The 20,371-nt window shown below is 30.5% G+C and overlaps 1 protein-coding gene across 2 annotated transcripts in view; it reads left to right on the forward strand.

The window, feature by feature from the left end:
* LOC145277712 (sodium/hydrogen exchanger 8-like) overlaps positions 1-20,371 on the forward strand; it is a 102,705-nt gene that overhangs the window by 81,516 nt on the left and 818 nt on the right. Inside the window, exons 6-15 of one of the 2 annotated variants that reach the window (XM_080129422.1) lie at positions 228-329; positions 1,114-1,292; positions 4,275-4,413; positions 6,915-7,020; positions 7,872-7,988; positions 11,095-11,177; positions 13,686-13,797; positions 15,193-15,335; positions 17,430-17,495; positions 18,112-18,255. In XM_080129422.1, coding sequence (XP_079985548.1) covers positions 228-329; positions 1,114-1,292; positions 4,275-4,413; positions 6,915-7,020; positions 7,872-7,988; positions 11,095-11,177; positions 13,686-13,797; positions 15,193-15,335; positions 17,430-17,495; positions 18,112-18,255 — 1,191 coding nt within the window. Of the gene's footprint in view, positions 1-227; positions 330-1,113; positions 1,293-4,274; positions 4,414-6,914; positions 7,021-7,871; positions 7,989-11,094; positions 11,178-13,685; positions 13,798-15,192; positions 15,336-17,429; positions 17,496-18,111; positions 18,260-20,371 lie in introns of both variants that reach the window. The other variant, XM_080129414.1, reaches the window with a different exon arrangement.

Below are 20,371 nucleotides of genomic sequence, written 5' to 3' on the forward strand. Positions count from 1 at the left end.
GGGGCACTGACTTTTCAATCCTTCATCATTGCATGATTTGTTTATCATTACTTACATAATTTCATCTATCATTTCTGAAGTGCAAGAGATTAGTCATATCCTCTAAATCATTCAATAGTTGGATCACTCCGACACAAGGTCATTTGATGTTGACAATAATAATATTCTAATTCTGTTGTTATTTCTATCTGATTTTTCTTTTTTTCTTCTTTTTTCTTTTTTACCAGGGGAATTTCTTTCAAAATATTGGTTCAATAATGGTTTTTGCCATCTTTGGAACTGTTATTTCTGCTGTTTTTATTGGTGGTGGTGTTTACCTCCTTGGAAAAGTAAGTTTATTTTTCTCTCTTTTTTTTTTTTTAAATGTTTTTAAAAAAAAATTTGTACAAAATTTGGCTGATTGAAATAAGTTTCTTTGAATGTAGATTTTCTTGCCATTACTTATGTTGAATACTAATGTTGAATAAAAGTAAATTATTTTCTTTTTATTGACACCAGAAAATTTTTGTTTGTTTAGGTTGAACTAAGACTGATATGCATCTGTTTTTTCCTCATGATTGATTGTTCCAAATTGTTTCTTTATTTATTTATTTTTTTTTTCACTTTTGTCATTCATTTCTATCCTCCCAAGTTATCACTTTATCTTTTTAAAATAAGAAACGTTTCATATTTTTCTTTTTATTTTGCACCTGTCCATGTCTTGTATATAAGGCTGTTGACTGACCATTTTCCTTGATCATGTAATAAAATATATTAATTTATAGATTTATCTAAGAAATATTTGAAATTCATTTCTCCAGCATATTAATTCTTTCCATTTATTATACTGGATAGAACATGAAAGGTTTCACTTTTTTTTTTTAACCAATTCTTTGATATTGAAAATTCAGGTGGAATTACCACATCTTTAAATCATGAAATAAATTTAAATTATCAGGAATGAAATACCATACTATTTACATATATTGGAAATTAAAATATTGGTAAGACTAAATTCATTTTTATTTAAAGCCAAAAATATAAAAACTATTTTCCAAAAATGAAACATTCCATTGATGTATCGACAAACTTCAGTTTCATAGTTGTTTAATTTTGATTCCTTTATGTCGCCAGGCCGAAGTTGCATATGAATTGAACATGGTCGAGAGTTTTGCCTTTGGATCCTTGATTTCAGCTGTAGATCCTGTTGCTACGCTTGCCATCTTTCATGCTCTTGATGTCGATCCTGTTTTGTACATGTTGGTCTTTGGGGAAAGTGTCCTTAATGATGCTGTATCAATTGTACTAACCAAGTAAGTGTGATAATTGTATTGATATAGAAAATTGACTACATTATGTAAGGTAAGGGTTTTATCTTAAATAATAAGGTAAGGATGTTACGCATCCTTAATTTAAGGTAAGGATGTTACATAATTAAAACTAATTTATAATTTAAAAGAAAAAGAAACATGCCTGCTCATACAAAAAAAAAAGATAAGTTTTTTGAAAGAATATAACAAAAATGTTACAATATGGTTACAAGGAAATTTGGCTCTAGTTATTAATTCTAATCCAAAACAATTATTTTCATTGGTTTTGTTGTTTAACTATGACCAAAATTTTACACATTTTTTTTGATACTTATGATTAAAAATTTTTTTTAAAACTTGTGAAATATGTCATTGAAGTAAAACTTATCTTTTTCTTTTTTAGCAAAAGGCATTTATTACCATTACTTTCCAAACAATGCCTGCTTTTTTTTTTTTTTTTTTTTTTTTTACTGTTTATTTCATCTGCCATGAAATTAACAAAACCCCACCATCTTGACACTGGCTTAAGTCTCTCACTACCACCAGGGGGCCACACGCCCATCTCACCCAACACACGCTTCTCCTCACATCGGCCATAGCCAGCCATTTTTCACCTTCACCTGGCACGCACTTTTCTTTTTTCCTTGAACATGTTCTGTTCTTTTTTTTTTTTTTTCCTTTTTTTCTTTTTTGTGACATAAGCCCTTGCACACTTCCTAATTTGCATATGTGCCTTAACGGCTTCTGCTGCTAATATCTTCACAAGCCAGCTATCTTACAGCTGATATTTTCACATGTGCCCCATTACTCATGCCCATATTATCATAAATTAATCAAAATATTTTTATGCATAACTACAAAATGTGTCAATATTTAGTAAGTGATTATCAATGCATATTTAAAATTCATTAAAGTAAACTTTATCTCTCATTCATCCTCTAATAGTAATTCTATCTGCTATCATATATATATATATATATATATATATATATATATATATATCCAATGAGAGTGTGTATAATTACTTAATATGTCCATAATTAGCACACTTTAAGGAACTAAAAAAAGGGTACAAGTTTGTGATGCATTTAGTGTTGAAAAATTTTGGTCATTCTTGATTTAAAAAAATTTTGTCTTATTGTTATAAGACAAAACCATTTTGATTTTCTTACAATAAACAAATAAACATGTTTACTCATTAATTTTTTTCAACCAAATGCTACTAAATTATTCAGTGTAGCATCTACATAATTGTAAAACCTGCACTTTTTTTTAAAATATGTTCATTTGTCAGTCGGTAATTCTGTCACACTTGATGAACATATTTTAAATTTAAAATTACATAGATGCATTTTAAGAAATTATATATATATATATATATTTTTTTTTTTTTTTCTTTTCAGAATGTATTTTGAAAACATTAGATTAGTAAGTTTCAACAAGCCCAATATTCAAAAAATCACTGAAAATATCAAGTGAGATTATTTCTCTGATCCAGAGTGACTCTTTTTGGTCTGCTGGATATCCTCTACTTAAAAAAATCGATCTTGTGTTTAGGTTTGCTCTTGTAGGGAGGCAAGTAAATATTGACTTTAGCTAACAACTGAAAAGGTACAACCATATAAACTGAACAATGACAGACAGAACTCCAACCTCTCGCCTCTAACAGGCATTTTGACTAATCGCCATAGCTAGAAAAACACTGTTAATTTGTGCTTTTCACAATAGAAATTCGAAGTGATATTTTCCTACTTTGCAGAGTCATTATATTCGTTTTAACATCCATTTTACATGGTGGCATGACTGCTTTTAGAAATTGACTTCTAATTTCTCTGTGGCCAAGTCTTTATTCATACCACTTTCTCTCAAGTCGATTTTTTATCTTTTAAGTGTACATTTTAGGTTGAGAATAACTTTGGTCAATTTTATATCTTCAACTCGGTGAAAAGACTTTCTTTTTTCTTTTTACCCTAAAATAAAACCAACAAAACATTTTCTGTTTTCTTTTAGTTATTTATACCCAGGTGATGTTTTGTGTGTTCTTTTTACATACTAGTGTTGGCTTTATAATATCAATCAACATTGTACTTGCAAATATATATATATATATGCTATGCATTCATGGCTGCACTGATATATATTTTTTAATGCATGTAGCTGTAGTGTCTGTATTCACGTGATTAACTATGAGGGCAAGATTAGTTTTTTATATGGGGAAAATCCAGCTCCTCAATATTTGACACTCTGGATTAAGACAAAAATTAAAATTACCCTAATTATGAAGGGCCTCTCTTCTTCTGACAGAGAACAGAACAAATATTATACTTTATTCTTGGCCTTTGGGTTAGACTCAAAGTGGTATCTATTATGCAGTATCACATTATTTGTTTGTTTGAAGCTAAACTCTGTATTTCATGAGATTAACAGTAAAAAAAAAAAAAAAATGACAACCTATAAATTTAATCATGCTGGTATAGTTATGGATAAACCAATGCAAAAGCATCAATGTCCTAAATTACAAGAAAGTTGGCCAGCCAAAGAAAACTTGGAAGTAAGTGATTGGACAAGACTGCACAGAGTGAAATTGGGAGACTGCTGGCCCAATCCAAACTGTAAGAACTGCAAAGTGAGCTTTTATAATATCAGAAAATGTTTTACCTCTTAACAAGGAGAAAATAACATTCAATGAATTGAAGAAATAATAATTGACAGATTTTGTATTTATAGAGCATAAAAATAGATTGCATGAACAGTATTGGGTGCTTTCAGATGAGCTTTTCATATATTTTACTGTGATCAGGATTGTAATTTTGAGAAAAAAATTTTTTTTCATTAATTTGAAATAAAACTAACCTAATTTTATACTTAATCTATTTATTGTTATTCAAACAAAATTTATAGGTTGTCATTTTTTTTTTCATTTTTTTTTTTTTTTTCCAAATTGTATATTATAAAATAAACAACCCTTAATTTATCTTTTTAAAGCACCGTATTGGAGTTTGCTGATCCAACTGTTGTTTTCAAAAGTCAAGCAGCTGCATTCTTTTATGCAATGGGAAGATTTTGTGTTATGTTTTTTGCCTCTGCAGCTATCGGCACAGTCATTGGATTGTTAAGTGCAATTGTATCCTCTTTTTCCTGTTACAAAAATGTTTTTTTTTCTGCAAATGAAGATTTCTTTTTCAAGTTGTTAAAGAGTGTTTTAAAATGTTTGTCTCTTTTTAATATTCTTAGATAACAAAGGAAACAAGAGTTGTAAGAAAGAATTTTTCTTTTTTTTCTTTTTAAAGTTTCTTTTTGAATTTTCTTTTTTTTTTAATTGTCACACAGATAATTCACAATGAAGGTCATATTATTACAATGCAGCTAATCTAGTTGAAGAAAAACTGCAAAATAACAAAAATCTCTGCTTATCCTAGCATTGTTTCCAGTCATCTCGAGATTAGAAAGCTCTCAGAAAAAGGAAATTTCCTCTGTTTAATTTATAGAAAGTTGAGCACAACTCAATTTTTTGTCGTACACATAAAAATGTGGGTACACAAGAAGTGCAGTGGAATTACTAATAGATTGAGAGAAGATAACTTGTTTGTATGCATGAAGTATAAGACAATGTAGATGGATGAGAATTCAGATGTGGAGGCAAGGCTGTTGAGGTTGTCAAGAAGTTTTGTTATCTTGGTGATACAATTAGGGCACAAGGAAAAGCAGATGCTGGAGTGATTGTAAAAGTTAGGAGTGAATGAAGTAAATTTAGGAAACTTAAGAACCAACAAAACATTACTGCTGTTGACCAAAGGAACACTCTATCAAGCATGTTATGTATGGAAGTGAAATTTAGTCAGTGATCATTGAGGACATGTGTTGTATGGAGAAAATTATAAGAATGATATGAAGGATGTGAGTCTTAAATACAAGCTTGACCTCAAAGGAAGATTAAATCTAAATAGTATGAGATTTGTGCAGAAAATACTTCAATGTTATGGCCACATTGAAATAATGGATGAGAGTTCTTATTAAATCTAAAACAGCTGATGTAACATGGGAAGGCCATGCGAAGAAATTATAAAGATAGACTTGAAAGAAAGAGGAATAAAACTTAGACAGGTATAGGTTAGTTTGAAAGTCAATTTCTAAAACACATTGAACTCCTGCAGTCGTATAAAATAGGTGTTAAACTGAATATGATGATGATTTTTAATTCTAGAAAAAGAGTTTAGAAATTCAAGAAAATCGATAAATTTAATTTTTTGTAAATTTCAATTACATATATTGGATGAAAAGAAAAATGCCACCTATGGAATTATTAGTCAGATTCACAATCCTTTCTACAATTCAACCATATTTGGTATAAATAAACTTCAGTCTATGCCTGCCTTGTCCACCAAGTTCCAGTCATGAAAATTCAACAGTTATATCACTGTTCATTGATAAGCGCACCTGCATTTAACATGCAATATTGTTAATAACTCTGGCTCACTCTTCTGTTGGTACTACTCTAATTTGAGCTATGATAGTCTGAGGACTGTTTTAATAACTATTGTCTTTGAGATAACTCCACAGATAGAAATCTAGAGATTTAAAGTTCAGCAAGTGTGAATCCCATTCAGAATCGCATCTTTTACTGAGATGATTATCAAAATGGCTCCCCATATCTTTGAAGGGTAATAAAACAAAGACTGTTCGACATTCATGGCTAAAACTTGGTGCACAAGTCAGACATAGGCTGTATTTTATTTGTACCAGATATTGTTGGATTGCAGAATTTTATTAAAAATTCTATGGGTATTTTTTTTTTTTTTTTTTTAGGAGAGGTCACATTCTATGTTAATTATCTTAGTATTATTCATTTTTATAAATACTTTCCTTAATGTTTTGTATTCCAACACTTATGCGAATAAGTGTTTGGTTTAATGGATACTGTTCTGGCTTATGGAATTGGCTATTTCTAGTTAATGTCCTTGCTGATCTGCTGAGAAAAAGCATAAACTTCTAATTCTCGGAGTCCAAGTTTATAGTTGTGTTAAATGAATCATTTCGAATAAGTTATAAAAACAGAAATGAAACTTATAGAACTCAAGTTCAATGCATTGTATGGAAATAGCTACTTTCTGCTAGCAGAGATGAATGGTTACTGTTAGATTTCATACCATTGGTACTATAGTATCACTTTCACTGATACTGTTAGGAAAGATGTAAATCCATATGTCCTCCTTTCAGCTATGGCTAAAAAGGTAAACTCTCAAGCCTTGGTAGGGCAACTAATCTATGAGAAGGATATTGTCAATATTATGTCTGTAGCACATATTGTGTCTTTAAACAATCCTCACCTGGTGGAAAGAGTGAATTGTGGTTTTCACAATGTATAGTTCCTTAAAAACAAATTCATGCATGGAAGGTCATATGATAATTTTGGCCTCCTCCCCATGAATGAGGGCTATCTATGACTTTGTTAAGTGTCTTATATATATTATCAATATATTATGTTTGTGGCTTCAGCTGGTTTGTTATTAATCTCAACTCATTTATGTACAAACTGTCCTTAATGCTTTAAAATTCTCTAATGTGAAATTTTTAGCAAACTTTTATTTGTCTTGCATTATTTTTAACTTCCTTGACAATAATCAGCTTTTAAAATCAATTGATTTACGAAAAACACCTTCCTTAGAATTTGGTATGATGTTGGTATTTTCTTATCTGCCTTACGGACTTGCAGAAGGAATTCATTTATCTGGTAAGTATTATTTACATTTTCTTATATTTTTTTTTATGTTCACCTTTTGTGTTAACGCTAATTTTTATGTTATTTTGGTGTAAGTCCATAACTCCCCCTAAACACGCACACACATGCACACACACAAAAAAAAGTATCTAAAATAAAGAAAAATATTTAAGGTGTATGTACTTCTGACAGAAAATATTATGCACCAAAAATCACATAAATTGATCAAAAACAAACAAAAAAAATCAGATTTTATGGTTAAACAATGATCTGTTAATGTCATTTTGCAGGATGGAGATAGTTCCAAATAATTCAAACTTTTACAAGATTTGAGAAAGCCATTCCTAATAAGGAGAGGAGGGGGGCATTGAAAAAACTCCAATTTGTTTTACAATAATTTTCTTCATAAAAATGAAACTACACTAGAACTCGGTATACGGTAATAAAAATTAGTAACAAAATACAGTACAGTATATAATACACATGTATATAATTAAATAACATTATAAATAACACCATAAGATGGGGCAAATACCATAACCAAGGATCAGAAAAACATTGTATTCCACATCATAACCTGAAAAAACTATATCCTAGGGTTACCATATCCCGGGGTTCTACTGTGCTTGATCAATTTATGTGATTTTAAGTGTATGATATTTTTCTTTTCATTACGGGTATGTATATCATAGATTTTTTTTCTTTATTTTTGCTTTTTCATGGGAGGAATTTATGGACTAGCACTGTTAGTTTTTTTTTGTTTTTTTTTTATAATGTCATTTTTTTTATAATGCCATTTTTTTTTATAATGCCATTTTTTTATAATGTCATATTTTTATAATGTCATTTTTTAATCTTTCAAGGAATCATGGCAATATTATTCTGCGGTATTGTAATGTCTCATTACACTCATTTAAATTTATCGCCTGTCACACAAATAACTGTACAACAAACTTTCCGAACAGTGGCTTTTATAGCAGGTAAGACTTTCTCCTTTAAAAAGAAATAAATTGATTGGATTAATTCAGTTGAATTTAGTAGAGTGAATTTTAAGAAATTTAGTTTTATAAAGTTGATTAGGAAAAAATCCAAACTTACTAAACTTTTTTTCTATAGATGAGATGTTATGCAAATGCAGTTGGATGCATTTAAATGTATAGCAATGGTCAATGTTCTTTGTGGCAAATCCATTTTGGGAATCCATAGTTGAAGATTGCTTTGGCAACTTTCATTCCCCAGCTATGGGTAACATAGTCAAATGTGTTTAACTAATTGTATACAATGAATTGGGCAGGATTGGAGTTTAGGTGGCGATTAACCTCAAACCCAAAACAACTCAAACCAAAAGCGAAAGGGACACATTATATCGATTCACCGGTTTTTATCTATGGAAACAGTGACCATATCGTTCAGTTTACAAATAAGCTGAACTTATTTTTCCAAATTAAACAATATAAACAGAATTTTTTTCTTTTATTGAAAACAATATTCTAAATTTCTTTTAATATTGATCTATTTTAATATTAGTCCTTTTCTTTATCGCTAAAAGGCATTAATATTAATTTTAATTCAATTTTAGTGATATTTGTTTACTCCGTTGACATCGTGCAAAAAAAAAACGCTGGAAATGAAAAAAAAAAAAACAATATAAACAGATTTTTTAAAATAAAAAACGAAACAATTTTTATTTACATTGTAAACATATACAAATAGAACTTTTGATAATTAAAAAAAATTTAAACAATACGAACAGAATTGTTCTGGTACCTTTGGTGGCAGGTGTTTTGTAACTATTCTGTACTTTCGCCTAACAATTTTTTTTTTTTTTTTTTTACAAAAACACATATTGTTCATGGATGCATTTTATTATAAGGGGAAAGCTTTTTTCCCTTTTTCGCCACATTAATTCTATCATGTGTGTATCAAATGTTGTCTTTACACTTTTCCTCATTTTTTTTTTAACCCTCCAATCCATTGACGTCGCGCAAAAAAATGCTGGAAATAAAAAACAAAAAACAATATAAACAGATTTTTTTAAATAAAAAACGAAACAATTTTTATTTACATTGTAAACACATAGAAATAGAACCTTTTGATTATTTTTTTAAAATTTAAACAATACGAACAGAATTGTTCTTGGACTTCTGGTGAAGGTACCATAATAATTCTGTTCGTATTGTTTTAAATTTTTTAAATTATCAAAAGTTCTATTTCTATATATTTACAATGTAAATAAAAATTGTTTCGTTTTTTATTTTTAAAAAATCTGTTTATATTGTTTTTTTTCATTACCAGCGGTTTTTTTTTTTTCTTTTGTGCGTCATCAACGGAGTAAACAAATATCACTAAAATTAATATTAATGCCTTTTAGTGATAAAGAAAATGATTAATATTAAAATAGGTCAATATTAAAAGAAATTTAGAATATTGCTCACAATAAAAGAAAAAAATTCTATTTATATTGTTTAATTTTGGAAAATAAGTTCAGCTTATTTGTAAACTGAACGATATGGTCACTGTTTCCATGGATAAAAAACGATGAATCGATATGTGTCCCTTTCGTTTTTGGTTTGACTTGTTTTGGGTTTGAGGTTAATTGCCACCTAAACTCCAATCCTGCCATGAATTGTTTCTTATAGACATTGTTGTTCCAAAACAGATACAACAAAATCAAGCCATCTTTCATATTCTATCCATACTTGTGAGGAGATTTTATTTTTCATTTGATGTCTATGAATGTGCTCTTTTATTAGTTAAAAATGGATAATCAGATAAAGAGTAAATTAAAAGGGATAAAACAATTTGCAGAAAAATTGAGTTGGTAGTGGGGTCAGTTGACAAGGAGAGAACAGATACTTATTAACATAAGTACTACAAAGGATATTGAGAAACATGGAATGAAGACAAATGCTGGAAAATATCTTTTGTTTCCCAGTGATTAATATGAGATGAAGAATAACAATTAGAGTTCTAGAGTTTGATGGTATGAGGTCCGACTCCAACACCTTATTTTAAAAGTATTCAAACTGTTTATTGATTTTTCCAAGCAAAAGCGTTTCTTTTTTTGTTTTGTTTTGTCATTCGACTGAAAACGTTCTAACAACTTCTGGTGATTTTTATTTGTTTTAATGTCTGTTAATTTTCTTTGTTTTTTCAGTGGCTTTATTTTCCTTTCTTTCACAATTTCCAGACTTGTTAGCAACAGCATGATAGCCACGAAATAGTATAAATACCAAGAATAACCTTTTGTTGCTTTTTATTAAAACTAGCTGTGCTCCCATTCAGTGTTGCCCCGAGAATTCTGAAGACAATCAATAATAAATGAAAGAAAAAAAAAATTTGACTGAAACATTCTTAGGAGTCCAACTCCTTCTAGAACCTCTGACTATAACTGATGTAATGGACTAACCTAACATCCCTTCATAGATGAAATGAACTATAGATATATTGACCCTCTCACGTGACTGAGACAGAAGGAAAAAAGACAGGAAGAGAATAAGAAAAGATGTCGAGTAATTCTTATGTCACATGTATTCCCTTGTAAATAACTCCCTTTGTCTTTCACCCATAACCCTGTGTTTCTTGTTGTATTCTTATTTAAAGTAAGAATATAACAATAACATTGCAAAAATATTTAGTACATGTGAGAGAATATGTTGGTACATATAATTTAGCTATTTGAAAAAATAGTGATCACTCAGAAGTTAAAGTCTCTAAGGACTGTGTGGAAAAAGTGTCACATCTTTTTCAGAGATTGTAGAAAGAAAACATTGAATGTTATTGAATATCCCACATCTAACTTTAAACCCATAATGCTAGCATTGTGGATTTACAGTTAGGCATGGGATCTTCAATCTTGCACATATTTAATATCAGCTACAAACTCCCTTTATTCATTTATTCTAGTAGAAACTAAATTATTTTTAGTAATGTTGCTGAAGCTGAATCCAGAAGACAAACTCAAGACTTTTGTATTCACTCAGAATGTTCAGTTTTGTTTTTATGTCTTTTCTTTGTCTTTTAAAGAATTTTTAAATCTATATTAACTTTTTATTTAAAAAATAAAATTTACTTTTATAATTTTAGAGACGTGTGTATTTGCATATTTGGGAATGGCATTATTTAGCTTTCATCTCAATGTGAAACCATCTTTTGTCATTTGGAGTATCGTAAGTATTTTTATGTTCATATTGATTTTTCTCTTTCATATTTAGAAATTACAATTTAAATTTTGTAATTTAAATGACTTCATTTGTTTAAATCCTCTACTCCAATAATTCTTCAAAATTTAAATATCAACAATTAGTTGATAATTTTCTTTTACTTTGACATAATTACATTAATTAAAAGATGTGTCCATTGATCATCTAAATAGTTTCCTAAATTGCTCGTAAAGGAATTTTCCATTAAAGAGAATGAATAAGGCTACATATAAATTACCTTTATATGTGAATACATAACAAAAGTTAAACAAAATAGGTATTTTAATCCTCTTCAAGTAGCGCTCTTTAACACTACTCAAACATTTCTGTGCCCTCCTTTTTTTCTTTTTTTTCTTTTTCTTCCAAAATATTTTCATGTATGTCTTTAAAAAGTTGGTAGATACAAATAGCTATCTCAGAATATTTGCTATCTTAATTAAAAAAAAAAAATAATTTCTGAAGGCAATTCTTAAATTTTATATCACTATAAAATTTTTTTCACTTATATTTGAATTTTGCATGTCAAATTTCAATTTTTCTCCATTTAAGATAGTTCCTAAAAGTCAAATTAAGACATAAATACCATATCTTAGTATTTTTCTGTATTAATAAATAAAAAATGTGTACAGAAATTTTAGCAGAGCCATTTTTGCGGTTTTGATTGTAATTGTTACAGCCCCTCCAAAACAAACTCCAGTTTATGTTATAATTTCCAGATGAAATGAACTCCATTTATGGAGTACAGAAACAAAAAGGACCGAGATGAAAAAAGAAAAGGGAGTTATATTTTTTAATAAATAATTTTGTTCTACAATTTACTTTTGAGGAGCTATAAAAGCATATCAACATGGTAAAAAGTAAGAATTGCAATGAAATATAGAGAACTATAATGTCGAAAAGTTTATGAAAGTAATCTATGTTCTTAAAGAGTTCTGGATAAATCATTTATATTAAATAGGATTTAATTTACTTTTTGTGAAAATATGCTTAGAAAATTAATAATAATGAATTTCAGTAGTTCTATGTATAAATACGATATAATAATGTTTCAAATGTTTTTATCTTGGATTTTATTCTCAATGTTTTGACTGATGTACCCACCAAGCTTCTTCAGATGTATTTTGTCAAACACTGGAATCTTTATCGAATTTTGAACGGAACCGTTTAATTAATCTACAGGAAAACTTGCTCTTATCCCATCAGTCATGAATCGGGTAGAAGTTTTAAGTAATCTGTAATTGTATTTTTAGTATTGCTAGATTGAATTTTTCGACCTCCAGAACACTGTCACTTAGAATTGATTTTTAATTAGTACTTTATTCATTGTATTATGGGTTTATGTGGACTCTCTCTCTCTCTCTCTCTCTCTCTCTCTCTATATATATATATATATCTCCCCAAAACAGTGTTTCATGGTAAGCAACTGGTGATCCCTTCAAAAAAATAAATTATTAGTGCTATGGTAAATTCTAGAGCGGTCTGATGCAGTGATTGCAGGTGGTTGAATGACTTACTGACTAGATGGTTTTCTAACGAATGATAAAAAATTATATTTTTTTTTGTATAGTTTTAAAGGTTAAAAACTTCAAAGACTATATATATATATATATATATATATTGTTGCAGAAGATGAGATTTTGAATTTGGTCAAACATGAAAAAAAGTCAAATATCCTGTAGTCCTGAAAAAAATATCTTCAAAATGGAAAGGAATAAAAGATAATAATGTGCAGTTTGAAGTTTATCAGTTCTGGGTTATAGAAACCCAAGATTTTCTCCTCATAAAGTCCAAAAGACAAACATGTTTCTCCTACAATATTGTGATCCAAACTAATTTTCAAATCACTCTATCTTCCTATTTTTGAGAGAAGGGTCCATAATATGTGACTAAAAATACCAAAATATTTCACTTAAGAGAGAGGGGGAAATTTTGAAAATCGATTTTTTTTTTTTTTTTTTTTTTTTTTTAAGTGGGTTGTAATTTTTTATTTCACTTCTGTCGGCATCTGGGAGATTTTTCACTCTAGGATTCATAAAATCACCAATTATAGAACATTTCAAGATCCCTTTGTCTCAATGGTTGCACACAATCTTTGAGTCAACTCTGGGAAGGTGGAGAGGGACAGTTCATGACATTGTTAACTAGAGATATACATATATAGAGTTATCTCATGAGTTCTGTTCGGATTTTAATTCTGTGATATTTAATTGTGAGAATGGTTAATGTAACTGGTAGTATTCAAGCAGATTTTAAGGACTTTCAACAGTGAAATCAAAATTTTTTTTTTTTTTAAATAAAATTTAATAAAAATGAAATATTTCCAAATGCATATGTATGATATATAAATATTAGTTTCGTTTGATTTTTTCATTTACTATTAAATTTCAAGAATTAAAATCCAAACAGAACCTATGGGAGATATATATATATATATACACACACACACTTATATAAACATGTTTGTTTTCTTTCTAGGTCCTTTGTCTTGGTGGAAGAGCTATCAATATTTTCCCTTTATGTTTTTTGGTTAACTTTTTTCGAGAACATAAAATAACAAGAAATATGCAATTTATTATGTGGTTTAGCGGTAAGTATGCTATTGTCTTAATAAAACTGTTCTGTCGGTTCTGACATGAATTATCACTTTTTATTCATGATTTCGAATCATGGACTTAAAAAAAAATTTGAAATATTAAGAGAAAAATCTCTTTAACCTCTCTTTGATAGAACCTATGTCTACAGATCCAGCTTACATAAATAGTATTTGAATACTAAAGTATCCCTGTTTTAATCTGATACTAACAGACAGGCCAACAAATTTAATGACATTAATATATCATTTCACCTGCAAACTAATCCTGCTATCTCAACTACATCTAACTCCAAAACTTTCATACATTTTTTTTTTTCAATATGATCAAATACTGTCCAGCATAAGCTTATTTTTAATAAAAAACATGTCTGGAAATATTTTGTATTAAAATGAAAGCAGTAATCACATAGCAAATAAAAATGTAAAACATAGTGAATGTTTAAATTACTTATGCTGAGTGTAGAAGTCATGCAAAGAAACCATTTTGAATGTGATTTGAGGTGTTTTGTTCATTTATTCAAGCATTCTGAGGTATAATTAAAAGTATTAATGGGTAAGGAGCAATCCTAAAAAGAAAGCATTCCAATATTCATTTATTCTTCAAATACATTCAGGTTACCATTCAGAATATAAGTGAAAGTAAAGGAACATGTATTATTTTTTTAAATGTTGTGTAATATGTTAGAATTAGTATGAGTGAAAAAATGAAATAAATGATGGCTTAAAAATTAGAGTAAAGTAACAGTGATGTGAGGGGAGTGAGAGAACTTAATAGAGTGAAACTGTTTGCTACCTTATTTGTAGAACTACATGTTTGAGATGAGCAGTTTGTTTGAAGTAAATGTAATTTTTAAACATGAATTATACGAATAGTTCATTGAAACGCACTTTAGGGAGTGCTGTAAATGGTGAGTGAAAGATTTGTTTAGGAATTGTTTGATTATTTTATTAAAACAGTGCATTCAGGGAAAATCAAAATTATTTTTTATATAGGTGACACACATACATGCAGGATTCTAAAAGATTTTCATGCTAAATTTAGTGAAATTTTGTCCTATACATTTTCAGAATTTAAGTGTTTATTATTATTAGTAGTAATAGTATTAGGTTGGTGCAAAAATAATGCCGTTTATATATATATATATATATAGATAGTTGAATGTCAAAAAACATTATTTTTGTACCTATTTAATATAATAGGCAGTAATTGTTCTCCATGCCAAATTTGGTGCAATTCTCTAATAGTTTGGAGCCTATGAGTGCTTGTTTTTAGTATTAATGTTTTAAGAAATACTTCATGCTAGATGAGGTGCACTTTTGAGTAGTTTTGAAGCCTATACTTGGTCAATAGACAATAATAATAATAAACATATACATGATTGATTTCAGGTTTACGAGGTGCTATTGCATTTGCTTTGAGCCTTCATATGGAATTCTCAGCTGAAAAACGTTACATCCTTGTCACAACGACTCTCATTATTGTTCTTTTCACTATCATGTGCCTGGGAGGAGCAACTATGCCAATAATGAAGGTAGGAAGTTTCAGTTTCTTGTTTCTGTTATTTTGCTTATGTTATGGAGTCCATGATATGAATAGCACAATTAGTGTGGGATGTTGTTGGGTGCGATGGGGGTCAAAAGGTTAAAACTCATCAAACCTGGTGACACCACTCTGACGTGTTGTGAACGCATTGGTTGCAGGTGCATCTTGTAGAAGATCATGCACACACACACACTCCATCCCTAATATAAAAAGGAAGGAGCATGTGCTTAAAGAGTTAGTCTAAGGAGTTCGGTTGAGAGTTTATTCGGAGCAGTTCGTCAAAGCAGTTAAAAGGCAATTAGCAAGATTCAAAGAAGACTGGTCATCTAGGAAATATGAAGAAGAAAAAGAAAGAAATCAGAAATGGGTTGCATGCGAAAAACCTTTCCAGAGCGTTAAGACTCCATGAATGAAGACTGTCTCCACAAATAAGAAACGTGTTGTATTTTTGGAGCATGGATTTTGGTTCCAGGCCAATGAGATTGAGATGAAAGACAAAGAGAACAGAAGGAGTTAGGACTTTCATTATATGCATAGATGTTACACACACACACACACACACACACACACACACACACACACACACACACACAAATGTATAATACACGCACATATAAGAACATATATTGACCCAGACATGCAACACTTCATTTTTATTATCATTCTGTGTAAATTTTCCACTTTTACTAAAAGAAGCACTTCCTCCTCTCAAAAAGTCAAAACCAGAAGACTTTAAAAAAAAAAAGGAATAAATCAGAAGGAGGATGAATGTTTTAGTAAAGTTTTAACAATGGTCAAAAAAATAAGTTGGAATGAACTACCAACATCAAGTCTGATCATTTTAAATTATCTTTAACAAAAAGGTTATATTTTGTGATTGAAGAAAAAAAATCTCTACTGCCCAGTGCAGAAATTGAATCACACTCTTCAATTGACCAATTAGAAAACTATGTTTTTTTTTATAATGAATCTGTTATCCAAGTTAATTAGAATGAGTTCAGTCAATCAAAATCTAAACACCAAGCCATTTTCTTTCTAGAGGTAAAATTACATTGCATCAATGAGACTGGAGATTAGCAGACAGTTTTAAGATATGTATTAGAGATTTTTTTTCTTTTTATCACTCTGTCCAAAAGAGAGAGAAACCAATGATTGTTGCACTGTCCTACATGTGACAAAATACTCCTGGAGCAATGGTAGCTTTATAGACATTATAGGATACTGGTAGGTGCAATTAGTTTTTTTAACCTGATAGAGAGAAAGCCCACCTTTATTATATGTATTCAAATTCATGTTACCTGTAAATGTTAGGTTGAGGAGTTTAAATGGCAGGCTCTTGACAAAGGTGTTACTAATCCTGGTCTCTTATAATTGTTGACATTGAACATGACCATCCATTTTACTTTAGACAGGAGGCCATTTTCTAAGGATTCAACTATTTATTAATTTTATTTATTGCGGACAATTATCCTAATCTTTTATTAGTTGTTTCACAACGTTTCGGCCAACTATTCCCCTGGCCTTCTTCATGGTAAATTACAGATTCAACTATTGTATTGGATATGTGTGCGTTTAATTTGCTAACATTTTGAGAATAGAGCATAATCTCATCAACAAATATATCCATCTTGGATGCAATTGCATTAAAGAGGTTATTTATTAAGATCAGGAATAATAAAGACTCGATTATCAACTCCTGATGCATATGTGCATTAATGTGATGTTTGAACATATGACACTGAAGAACGACCTGAATCTTTAGTTAAGAAGAATCTGATTATATGAAATATTCGTCCACATTGTTGCATTTATATTTTACTTTTGTAGCAAAATATGGAGGTGTGGGACAGTGAAATATATCATGCTGGGTTTAAATTCTAGTACATCTATCAAACTTGTACACTAATACATTTGTGGAATTTACCCAAGATAAGGATAAAAATACTAGCTTATGCTTAATGGATCGTTTATAATATTGTTTCAGCGTTAAATATTCCGAAAAGGGTTGATGTGTGATAATATAGTAAGGAAAACAAATTTTAAGATGTGTATATTAACTTTGGATTTTTATTTTTTTTTTTAGCTTTTGAAAGCAGAGAAAAGGAAAAAAATACGATCTGAAATTTCTTTAAGTAAAACTAAAGAAATGGTAAGTTTTTTTATTTTATTTATTTGTGTTTTTCAAGATTTTTAATTTAAATTTTTTTTAATTGCCTTTTTATGAAGATACTTCAGATTTAATGTTGACATTTTTTTCTATTATATAAAAGGCAAATGTCTGTTTGCTCAGTTAAAACTAGAAAAATGTACAACAAACACTCACAAAGTTGTTTTTTTTTTAATTAGTGTAATCCTGGATGTATAGCTAAAATTTGAAGAATACGACTCATTCTTGGGATTCAAAATGTTATAAAGACATATACACATTTTTTAACGTTTTCATGTAGGCTATTTTCCGGCTACTAAAAGGAAGTAATTTTATGCAGACTCAAGTTGTGTGCATATCCAGAGAAAGACAAAGACATTGTGTGAAGAAGAGGGGAAAAGGAGGAGAAACAGATGGAGGAAAGAGAAAAGGATAAAAGTTATGCTACACTTTTGTTCTGGGCAATGCCGGGTCACCCTATTTGTTATAAAAATAAAGAACAAACTAAAAATAGCAATTCAAGACTATTTTATTTTTTTGGATTTAATTTGTGTGATGCATCTGCATTAAAAAAACATTTAGGGTTGCTAAAAAGGTTTCAATTTTTTATTTTTTCCAGGGTGATACAGTTGACTCTGAACATCTTTCTGAATTAACAGAAGAAGAATATGAAATAAATTTTGTGAAACCCCATTTGAGAGGATTTTTACGTCTTGATGTCAAATATCTGATCCCTTTCTTCACACGACGTTTCACACAACAGGCAAGTTGAAAAATCTTTGCAATACAAAAAATTGCATTTCTTTCATTATTCTTTTTCTTTTCTTTTTGTTTTTTTTTTGTTTTTTTTTTTCAAATAAATATTTTTTAAAATTTTGTTTCTTATTTATATATAAGGGTGGAAAATTGTCTTCAAACTTGGTATGAATGATCTACCTATACATATTGTCTTATGTCTTGTTTTTCCAAAAAGAACCCTGAAGTAGCATGAAATGTTTGTCTCTTCTGTCAGTGTTTATTACAGTTACTCGTCTCTCCTATAAATGACTGGAGCTGCCAGATCAGGTTGTCTAGATATTGGCTTCCTGACCTAAAGTAATGTTATTTCCTTTCCCTTTGCAAAATTCACTCATGTTCTGCAAAGTCAAAAACAACAATTTTCCTCTACAAAAAACAACCAAACCAAAAACACTATGAATAAATATTTGAAGATATAAAAAACCTTTTTCCAAAATTACTGGATTCAGCATTAAATAGCTCTAAAAGGGTTGATATACCGTAAAACAATCAAACAGATATATCGAGGACATTGCTGTCTCTGCTGCGAGGAAGGTGAGCTCTCTCTCTACTGTGCCAGAAAGTTACTTACGCCTGAGAGTATCCTGTACCTCTACAAGGCCACAATTCGACCATGTATGGAGTATTGTTGTCATATTTGGGCTGGTGCACCTGCTACTAGTTTCTTACTCCTGAACCGGGTTCAAAAGAATCGCTAACCTAATTGGTCCTGAACTTTCAGCTGGCTTCAGCCTCTGTCCCACTGAGGAAATGTTGCATCTCTCTGTTTTGCAAGTATTTTAATGGTAGATGCTCTGATGAACTACAAGCCCTTGTACTTCCTCAACATAAATACCCCCCAAAAAGCCCAACAAGCAGCAAAATCCCACCTCTACAGAGAGATCCCCAGATGCCAGAAAACCTTTTACTCTAACAGTTTCTTCCCTAGAACTTCTAGACTTTGGAATTCACTTCTGGGTTCGTTTCCCAGACTGTACTAACATGCAGAAATTCAATTGTAATGTGAATAGACATCTTGCTGTTAAACTCCCTTTACATAAGTCTTCCTGCCAGTACATAGTGCCTCCACGATGGCCACACACAGTAACTGGGTGCCTTGCGGCCCCAGGCTAAACATGTAGGAGATCTCGGAGTAGTAGGGGACCCCAGAAGTAGTGCCCACCGATGTGTGGACATGCCCTGGCACACTACCAACCCCTACCCCACTGTCTTGTGGGTGCCCTTGGTTGGGCGAAGACTAGGGGAACCAACCCCAAAATCAAACATCACTACCTTGTGAGCCTTATCACAGCAAATTTCCTTAAAAGGCTATGGAACCTCATCCAGAAAGAAAAGGCGTAGTAGCAGACACAATAGGGCAGCTGTTTACCTCACTGAGATTACTTTCGACCAGAAGCTGCAGCCTTCTCTGCTGTCAGTTGTCGCGGGTTAGTTCCACTGAGCATGAGCATTGGAGGTTCAGAAGGTGTCTATCTGATGCGCAACAGATACTGCACCTAAACTGCGCAAGCAAGTTTGGAGCCAAGGTGGAAAGTCCTGTGGTGATGGAGTGAGATTACACCAACATCGAGGGATAAAGTACTGAGGCCCCAACTAGTCATCGTCAAGATTGACTGACTGCATGATGATGAAACTCCCTTAATAGTGTCCCTGCAATTATGTCCCAGATAGTAGCCCCCTACATCAAAGTTTGGGGTGAAAATGCAATAAAAAAAAAAAAATTTTTTAACTTTTCTTTTTTTTTTTTTTTTTTTTTTTTTTTTTTTCTTCAGGGAAATCAGTCTCTTATTTTCTCGGTCTGTATTTTATTTTCTGTTTTGCTCCACTTTTTAAACTTTGAGTAATAGTAGGAAGACAACAACACCCTTTTAGCAACAAACCATAGCGGGGCTCTTAAGCCTCTTATTTTTTTTATTTTTGACTGCTAGAACTAAGGGGTTCAAGACATCTGGTATCAAGGCTTGATGGCTGACCCTGGTTGGCCTCTGTCATGGCCATGGTGCCACTTTGAGAGGAGAGAAGGTTAACACCATTACTTATCTCTTCCTGCCTGGTGTATGTATATTTATATTATTCATTTT

Source organism: Euprymna scolopes, chromosome 1 (genome assembly GCF_053919585.1).
Source record: "Euprymna scolopes isolate OS-2025 chromosome 1, ASM5391958v1, whole genome shotgun sequence".
In the NCBI taxonomy this organism is placed as follows: Eukaryota; Metazoa; Mollusca; class Cephalopoda; order Sepiida; family Sepiolidae; genus Euprymna; species Euprymna scolopes.